We start from the raw sequence: 10,275 nt of genomic DNA on the forward strand, positions 1-10,275 counted from the left end.
ATACCCTCAGGGAGCCCAGATCAAGTCTGGGCAGTGTGCCAGATGGTGAGGAGGCTACCAAAACTTGCCAGATATGGGTAGAGAAGATATTAAATGTGTGATCAATACATAATAGAGACTAAGGGCCACAGGACTTTGGAGGAGGGAGATGTCACTCCTGGGGAGCTGGTCAAGAAAGGCTTCCCCAGAGAAAATGAGATTTAATCTGAGTCTTGAAGCCTCGGTAGGCTATAATAGGTGGAGAGTAGGGAGGGATGAAAGAGAACATATCTGAAAGAAGTAACCTGGACAAAAAAATAGCAGACCAAAAGAATAAAGGTTAGATGGGAAATGTGAGTTTGCTGAAAACACTCATCTTTCAAGGTTCAGTTCAAGGGCGCCTCTACCAGGCAGCCTCCTCCTCTTTCTTCCATTTTCCTACCTTCTACCCGACCTAAACTGATGTTTCTATTTTTATCATAGCACCAGAAATACTTTGGGCTACTCTTTTTTCTTTTAAACATTCCTGTTATGGTTAGGGTAAAGGTAATTGTCTATAAAAAACAGTTCCCAAAATATGGTGGCTTAAATCATGTAGATGTTTATTTTTCTCACCTATATAAGTTATGAGATGAGACCTGCTCCTCATGATCATTCAAGGACCCAGGTCTGTCTAAGTCATTGCTCTGCTATCCCCTCAGGCAATGTCATTAACTGCATGCTAGAAACTTGGTCACCACCAGATCTGGCTCCAGCGGATCTGGAAGAGGGAAGAGAGGTGTAGGAGGCCAGCCTGATGTCCTGGACCTGGAAGCGGCACACAGCACTTCCCTCAAGTGCCTTTGTCAAGAACTGGGACACACAGCCTCACCTAAGCCCAAGGCAGGTGGGGAAATGTGGCCCAGCTGGGCAGCCATATAGAGCGGGAATTCTATTCCTAGTGGAGAAGGGGACTTGGGGTGGGCAGTGGCAATCGTGCCACAAGTGCTCATCTCCTCCTGAGTCTGGGAGCTCCTTGAGGGCAGGAACCACATTTTCCTCATCTCTGGACCCTGGCGCTGAGCCTGCTGCCTGACCCGGAGCAGTGTGTTGGGTCCGTGCCTGCTGAATGGTGAAGCTGTTGCCGTGGCCTAGGCTGGACGTGATGAAGGTGTAAGCCACTGCGGGGAGCCGAGAAAGAGAGAGGACAGATGTGGAAGAATTTAACAGGGAAAGGCACAGGGCTTGATGAATCTTGCCAGAACAGAGCTTTTTATGTTATGATATTTCATGATCTAAGTTGACAGCTCTTTGGCACGAGTTGAAAGAACATGAACTAAATACCTCACTTAATAGAAATTTATTGAACGTCTTCCAAAGTTAAGAAATTCCTCAATTGTTTCAAAATCACTAGGACAAAGCATGCCTCGAGCTTGAAGACTTTCAGGCTTCTTGTTCTATGCTTGCCTCTGCTACTGTTAACAGGTTAGAGCACCAAACCGCACGTCAGGGCTTTCACCTGGCAGCCCTTCCACACCACTGATGACACCTTTCTGTGCCGACCGGCCCCCAGAAGTAGATGTGTGCACTCACTCACTAATGTCCAGACACCAGCTGCTTTCTAGAAACCAGGCTCTGTGGCTATAAGCACAATTTGCACACGTCATTCTTCAGTGTCAGCTCAGGTTTTGGAATCAGCGCAGACTGGGTCTGAATTCAGGCTCTGCCATTTACTACCGACTTTGGTCAAGTTATACCACCTGTTTAAATCCCAGCTCCTTTACCTGTAAAATGGGGATTGTAATGGGGCTACACCACTGGGTGTATGAGGATTGAATGAGGTTCTGGGTGTAAAGCACTTGGCCTTTAGTATGCACTCAATAAACAATAGCTCTTAAACTGTTAGGATAACTAGGTTTTCAGGCCCCTGTGGTCTCTCGAGTCAAAGGATATTAACAGTGTAATGAAAATAATAGCCAGTTATGGCCATTCACAAAATTCAAGTGTGTAAAATAGAAACTTATTAATTTCTCACACTGGCCTTATTTTCTGATCCTGTGACTCTGTTCTGGCCTTTGAAGGATGAGTTGATCCCGGTACATGCAGTCTTAGCCCATGACTTCACAGCCACATTTGGGATCAGTATCCAGTTGGAGCTCAGCGCATCCTCTTCTCTTCCTCTGCACTGCTGCCTGGTCCAACATAATCTGAGAACTTTGCTCATCAGCATAGTCACCATGCAAAGGGAGAAATGGATCCCTTTTTTGGTCTCCTAGGCTCTGGGACCCAGGCTGTTGTCAGTTCCTGATGTCCTCTGGTCTGTGGTGCTCTCTCAGAGATGTCAGTGGGGCAGTTCTGGTCAGTGGCACATCCCGTTTCATCCCATGGAGCCCAGCCTCACCCTTCCCTCACTGCTAAGGATCAGACCTGTCCCTCTCTTACCTCCTGGCACAGGCCCCCGTGGGTAGGTGTCTCTTCCTGACCAGGGCAGCATGTCTCACCCTCCCAACTAACCTGTGACTCACTACAAGCTCCTAGAAGCCTCTAAGCCACTCTAGGACCTGCAAACCCGGGGGCCCACTCACATCTCTGTGCTGTCATCCCACTCGTTTCCCCTCATCAGAAGGTAGAAGACCCATCTGAGCAACTGCAACTTGGACACTAAGCCCACAAGCCTCCCCTTCTCGGAGGTGCCCCCGCACCTCCAGGGCAATGCTTCTCTCCTGCTTTCTCCCCACGTCAGAATCATGTTAGGGGGAGGACTGTTCTACCTCTTATCACCCTTGCTCTCCCTCTATCACTCTGTCTCCCGTCTCTGTCCTCCTCCAGCACAAATCTCTTTCTATAAACACATACACACACCACAGACACGGTGGAAACCAGTTCTCCGAGTTTATGCAGACTTTCCAGACTGTTTTGTCTTGTGTCCACCGGAGAACAGAACCTCTTTGAAGTGATAAGCTAAGGCATCTGCCATTCTTGTTGCTAGAGGGCTTCTTGTGGTGGCTGAGGGGAGTGAACCTGCTATTTGATGTCTCAGCTATTAGTCCGCCACAGATTAAGACTTCATGTTTCATCCTGTCTCGTGAGTTACATGGGTTTTTACTATGTAGTTGGAATGAGGTCTACCAGACAGCTCAGTTCACGGGGTGGGCAGAACCCTTTCATCATGCTCCAATCGACCCTTCTTTATCCCGTTTCAATCTTTTATTTTAATTTTTTATCAAAGTTCTGCATACATATAATTTTAAAAGTCAAGTAATTCTCTAAAACATTAGAAAAACAGCAGTCTTCTGGTCCTCTCTCCTGTCCTCTACTCCCATTCTCACTTTACACCTTTAACTCGTTTTTCAAAATATTTTCCTCCATATTGCTAAAGAGTGAAGTTATATCGCTACCTCTTGACCTTTTGACATTATTTACTGATTTCCAAGCATGGGAGATAAAAGATTCAGCTTTTATGAAGACTCTCACACACACTAACTCCCTATAGTATACTCTAATTGCCTTTCCTTTCTTGAACAATTTTTGTTTTCCTAGGATTTAATAATTGCCCTTTTTCCTCTTTGCTTAGTTTTCTATGTACTTACCTCTAAGTCAACGTCCTTTTCTTGCAGACTTTGCTCCCAGATCCTTCTGTCGCACCCTCTCTTGCCCCCTTGGTTGACAGATGTGTTGGGCATGCTTCGTTCTTGGCTTCCCTGGCAGCGTTCAGCAGGCGGGACACACAACTTTTACTGGACTGCACTACTACTCTGCCGGTTCTCCTCACTCTCTGGTCTCTCCTCTCCTGTAGTTTCTCTTCCTCTCCTGTTCCTTGCATTGAAATGCCCAGCGTTCATCTCACCTCTCTTTCCCCCTCTCTCTACATAGGCTTCCCTGACTCATCCCATGCTAATCGCCCTGGCCTCTCCTGCCACCTCTGTATGGATGGCTGTGTCTCTTGCTCAGTTTTTCTGCTGAGCTCAGACCTACATTTCCATCTTCTAGTGGGACATTTCTGCCAGGATATTCCACAGGAACCTCAAACTCAGCATGTCCCGAACCAAAATCGCTTTTTCAGAACCTAAACGTGTTCAAAGTGCACTTTGTTATCTGTGAAACTTTGGGAAAGTTACTGCATTCTCACCTGGAAAATTGGATGATACTGCATTCCTTAGAGGATCAAATGGTCTCATATATCATGCGTGTTAAGCACTCGTCAGAGTGTCTGACCTCCTGTCCATGCTCAATAAATGGCCCTGATCATTAGTAGTAGCAGAAGGAGGAAAGGATGGTGAGGAAGGAGCGCATTAAGATTGCTGTTATCCTCTCTCCATCATAATGGCACCATCATCACTTGTTCCCAGTCCAAACACTTGGGATTCGTCCTTGGCCTCTGCTTCGTCCCCACAACCTAACTCACTCTATCATCAAGCCTACTGATCATATCCCATAAATATCTCTCACATCAGGTCCCCTGTTCCCATCCTCACTGCCCTGCCCTGTTTAGGCCCAATCCTTTCTCACCTACTCTATCAGGAAGGCCCTGCTGCCTGGTTCCCCGACCTCTGATCTTACATTTCACTACTAGTCTATCCTCTGAATTTCACCAAAATGATCCATCTACATGCTAGTCTGACTGTCCCGTCTCTCCTAGGCATATTTCAGTAATAATTATAATTGTAGCAGAGAGGGTGGAAAGCTAATATTTAAAATCATAACACACTGCAGCTGTGTCTTCCCCCCAGGCGTGCATTCCTCTTGTGCACAAGGCTCTTTGTTTGACAAAACACCTGGGTGGAGACAGAAGGTGAACAGTTGAGAATAGAAAAGAGAGATAGTTAAACTCCTCTGCAGAGGAAATAAGCCTGAATCGGGGAGTTAAAGGTAACTCGAGTGGGAAGGGAATTGAGGACAGCCTTGGGGAGCGTGGGGAGGTGGGGGGGGGAGATATCTTACCAACTCAGTGGGTGGCTGGAGAGAATTGGGCCTCGGTGGGAGTGACTGTCATGTAAAGATCAGCAGTGTCTCAAGATTTGGACCATTCTGTGCTGGTCTAGAACCCTTCCCATTCTACTCTCAACCCCACTTCCCTTTACTCCACATCTTTAACAAAGTTTATTACAGAAACACTGCCCCCCACGATCCTGCAAATGGAGGAAAGAGGTTGGTGCTGTCTGGATCTGCTCGGAACAGAGAACTGAGAGCAGGGGTGGAGGTTGAAATTGGAGCCTGAGGATCCTAGGAACACAAGGGTATTTTTTGGCGGGGGTGCATGAACCTAAGTAGAAGCAAAGGTGGGGTTTCAAACCAATTATACTTAAATCTCAGAGAGTGCCGCAGCTCTCCTTCTGTGGTATCATCACTAGGACAATGATTTCACAGCTATGCTTCCTATGGGCCAGGCCATTGGTTGAGTGCTTTGAATGCACAGCCTCACGCCCTCCTCTCCTCATCCCTGCTGCAGAATTGCTATTATTGACTCCATTTATAACCAAGGACCTACAAGTTGCCTGGGGTCACAGAGCTGGAGGGGGTCAGAGCCCCGATCTGCCTCACCATCATTCAGTGCTCTCTCCTTTCTCTTGGATAAACTCTAAGCTCCTCCTGTAGGCCCCAATTTTCTAATAGTGGTCAAATAAAAAGGTGGGTTCAATTTCAGGTCTGAATAAAAAATCAAGTCTATCCATCTCATTTTGCAAATTGGAAGAGGTTGTTCCGAGGAAGCACAGTGACCCCGTCGAGGGGGTCCCATGGATTAGGACAAAGTTCCTTTCATTCCAAGCCTAGTGGTCCTTCCACTGCTACAGTTTCCCAAACATGGTCTGCAGAACTGATGATGCCAATAAGTGTACCATGAGAAAGTGGCGATTTAATACGTCTAGAAATCATTGAGTTAAGTAAAGCTTACCAGGACTTCTCACAATCTTTATTATATTAATGTACATTTAAATTTTTTATTTTATTTTTTTTATTGAAGTATAGTTGATTTACAATGTTGTGTTAATTTCTGCTGTACAGCAAAGTGACTCAGTTGTACATATATATATCTATATACATACATATATATATATACAATTTTTTTAATATTCTTTTCCATTATGGTTTATCACAGGATATTGAATATAGTCCCCTGTGCTATACAGTAGGACCTTGTTGTTTATCCATTCTATATGTAATAGTTTGCATCTGCTAACCCCAAACTCCCACTCCATCTCTCCCCCGCCCCCATTAATGTGCATTTGATTCTCCAAAAGCAGGCATTGATATGCAACATTTCTCAAACTTACTGGATAAAGTTTGGTGGAACAACTATAAACCACTTACCAAGCTGCTATATCATACGACAGAGTTTGGGAACTCTGGCTTTCCTTGCAGAAAAGCATTTACTTGGAGGAAATGCAGGCATTGCATTAAGCAGGGGTTTTAGGTAGTGCAAACTGATCATCCATAAAGGTAATATTTTCTACAGAAAGAATGAGGAACCCCCAGAATCCTGCAGGGTCTCATATATTTCTTGATATAATTGGATGGAGACAGATGCCAAAGAGAAGGGTTATTCTGAGTAAGGGAAGGAACTTTGCTTTGAGAGAAGGACAGAATCTAGCAGAAAGTACCTGAGAAGAATGAGCCCGGATCTAAAAATCACATACCTATCAGGTAAAGACTACGCCTCAGTACTCAAATGGCAAGGATGACATATACCTTTATTTTTCTCAGTCAAATCTGGCCCACTCATAATGGTCAGCAAAAAGTACCAGTCATTTTCAGTGACTCTTTCCCCTTCCCTCAAGTCACATCAGAAGCCTAGGCTTGTCTAGTCCAGAACAGTGGGGAAAGAGGAGCCTCTCCTGCTGTGTAGATTTGGACTTCAGCTTGGACCAGCACTACCTCTCCAGGCAGGACTCTGAAATGGCCCTCCCAGGGCCTTCCTCACAGAAGGGCTCAGTTACAGGGGCCCCTGTGGCAACCAGGGCCACCACTCAGTGTCCACAGACTTCCAGCCTCCTCACAAAACCTGAGACACTCCCCCTCCCCAGCCCCAGTCAGGTTTACTTGGCAACTGATCCCTCCTTCCCTGGAAGCTCTAACTTAGCCCTCACGTCCACTCCCAATTCATCCAATTTAGTTTCTTTCACCAAGCTCCTGAGAACACAGGTCTGGTAACTCTTTGGGGTTCAGGAGAGCCAGGCTGACCTTAAGCATTTAAAGCTACCATGACCTAAGATCCTGTTGAACAGGGAAGAAAAAGTGCCTTTTCTTTCTTTGGCTGATGAATCCATAGCAGGTATCCCTAACAGCATCATTAAAAGAAGGAGAAGGAGAAGAAATTTTTCAATAGTGCATTGTGTCACAAATATAATATTTATTTGTTATGATTATATTTGTAGTAAAAGAGAGGAAAAGATTAGAGACAGCTTCAGTAAATCAATGAAGCCAGGGAAGGGAAATGTGGTCCAGTGAAATCTTAGTCCCGGTGGAGCTTCCCTCTGTGTGAGGCTGGGAGAACCATGGAGCGATTCCGACACTTGAGTGAAAATGACACCTATGATCTCTGTGGCGGCATGGGTGCCTGGAGAGAACAGCGTGGCTGAGCACAGGAGTCAACATGCTGTGAACACATTGCTCGACATCAACAACAACGAGTAATCAGAGAGCCGTGGGCAATGAAGAGGACAAAAACAGGAAGACTGGCTGCAGTAGCTAATTTTATGTGCTAACTTGGCTCAGCAGTGGTGCCCGGATATTTGGTCAGACTCCAGTCTAGATGCTGCTGTGAAAGTATTTTTTAGATGTGATTAACATTTGACTCCATAGATTTGTAAAAAAGCAGATGACCTTCCATCATGTGGGTGGACCTCAATCTAATCAGTTGAAGGCCTTAAGACCCAGGTTTCCGTGAAGAAGGAATTTGGCCTCCAGACGGCAACATAGAACTTCTGCCTGAGTTTCTAGCCCACACATTTTGGGCTCAGGATTCCAATATCAACTCTTCCCTGAATTTCCAGCCTGTGGGTCTGCCCTACAAACTCTGGACTTGCCAGCTCCCACAATCACAAGACCAATTCCTTAAAACCAGGCTCTTGTCTCTCTCTCTCTCTCTCTCAGTCATAACACACTGGCTTATGCTATTTTGAACTTGATACTATACATTAGAGATTAATAATGAGAGATGAGAATGGAAACAGGTAGCAAACTAGGTGCACATATCTGCTGTCTCTCCCCACATTCCCAAATCTCATAAAGTCATGGAACAAGAAGAAAAGGAGGAGAAGGAGGAGGAGGAAGGGAGGAGGAGGAAGAGAATCCATAATAGCACCAGACAATAAGTCTAATCATTGAACCACATTGTTTGTTTGTTTGTTTGTTTTTTCCACTAGTTAGTTACAAAATTTAATTGTAAGGATCAAACAGTGGTTATTGGTCAAACCAATCGACATTAATAGCTTTGAAGTGTGCAGAAGCTAGTTTTTAAATAAAGGTGACAAATACCAATCAGATTCTTATAACACTGTTCAGGATCTAAGCAAATGTGATTCTGGAAGTTGAATACAAAAAGCTAAGAGAATCATAGTGCAATCATCAATAAGTAAACCAAAGACATAATTTTCTAAATCATTTTTAAACAGAATAAATTCTAGTTTTTAAAAAAGTTTAAAGCTACATAAAACTCAAAGCAATCTATTTTCTACCTGAGATCAAAACAAGTTCCTTTTTTCCTATCTAAACATAATTCTTGGCATTGAGGTAAATCTGAATTCACGTGATATACTTTGTCAAACTTTTCCAAAAAATCTAAAGCCCTGCTGTAGAGAGAAATTCTCATATTATATATACATATTTACATATTTTTTCTTCAAAGACTAATGACAAATTTATGAGGTTAATAGGCCTGTAATGTGACCATGATACTATTAATAATATGAAAATAAAAAGCCATTCATTTATACCAGGTGTTCCTATATGGTGCAATATGAAATGGGATCATAGAATCTATGTACATAGATGAACCACCAAGAGTTCAGAAATTAAGCTCACTTTAAGAAAACTCATTCTATTCTTTTTTGAAGCAGAGGTTGCAAAGTTGTGATGTATAACAAAAATATTGTGTATACAGGCTCCAAAACCAAGCATTGGCCTAAATTGGCAAAAACTGCAACTTAAACAGAAATTAAACCCAACTAGATCTTCACTGTGGTTATGCAACTTTTGGCTTTAGGGTCTGCAGGTTTTACTGAGGTAACAACCTCTTATCTCTTGCCTCTCCTCCTTGTGCCTGCCCCTACTGCCCCCAGCCTTTTACATGGCTGTCTTTGGCAATGCTTCCAAAGTTTGAAAGCAGAAAAACTTGCTAAGTAAATGGAGAGAATGAAAAATAACACTATATATGATGTATGAAAACCAACCTAAGAGTAGGGACTGAGAAAGAAAATACTAGAAGGAAAACTAAGCAGCAGTCTACCCTCAAGGGAAAAAGAGAAAATAAAAGAATAGGGGGGCTGTTACTCCTAGATCTTCTTCCACATCATCTCCCTATTAGAAGAGTGTGGAACCAAAATTTCAAACTCTGGAAAGGTAATGACTTTGAAGGAGGAGCTAGGGAAGTGAATAAATGATAAAGAAGTACAGCAGTAGCTTTAGCTGTCCATGAGTTTCTTTGCTCTGGCATTGGCATTGTCAATACGATCTTTGTTGGTGTCAGCCTTTTCTGTGATCTGTTCTATCTGTCGATTTTGAGCCTCAATCTCATTGCCTATGTCCAGGGCCATGTTTTTTAGATTTCCTAGGATACTGCCCACTTGAGTCAGGTTCTCTTCCATTTCGTCTTCCCTGGCATCATTTGTTATACGTATAATGTATCCGCCGCTGGCTGCTCCTGTGGTTGCTTGCTGAGGCTGACCATTTGTCACTCAGCCTGGCTGCTTAGATACTACATTGCTAGGACAGTTGTCTCCACCGTCTCCCCATGTTGCCTTATAGGCTTTACTAGACTCAGAGTTCTTTCTCCTATTACAGGGGCATACACAAAGGCCACAGCACTTGTTTAGTTCTGTTAAAGTCTTCTCTGCTTCTCTCATGTCTTTGTTTATTTGGTCCATGCCTTCTTCTACGCGTTTTAGTTGTTCCCCTTGTTCATCCAGCGTAGTGATAGTCTTGATTCCTGCATCCTGAGACTCAATGGCTACACCCAGGATTCTCCTTGTACTTTCCAGAGACTCATCAGTAACCTGGTTAGCCCTCAGCTGAATTTCTTCTGCTGACAGATTATCCATGATGAATTAAAACTTGATTGGTGGAGAAACTGAAATGTGGATATTCAAGCAGTTCCGGCCA

The 10,275-nt window shown here is 44.0% G+C and overlaps 1 protein-coding gene across 1 annotated transcript; it reads right to left on the reverse strand.

Annotated features, from left to right (window-relative positions):
- Positions 1 to 9,441: 9,441 nt before the first annotated feature.
- On the reverse strand, positions 9,442 to 10,275 carry LOC133093699 (synaptosomal-associated protein 23-like). Its single transcript, XM_061193669.1, is given in 1 exon segment — positions 9,442 to 10,275. A coding segment is annotated over 1 exon segment (636 nt). The 5' UTR covers positions 10,215 to 10,275; the 3' UTR covers positions 9,442 to 9,578.

Source organism: Eubalaena glacialis, chromosome 6 (assembly GCF_028564815.1).
Source record: "Eubalaena glacialis isolate mEubGla1 chromosome 6, mEubGla1.1.hap2.+ XY, whole genome shotgun sequence".
In the NCBI taxonomy this organism is placed as follows: Eukaryota; Metazoa; Chordata; class Mammalia; order Artiodactyla; family Balaenidae; genus Eubalaena; species Eubalaena glacialis.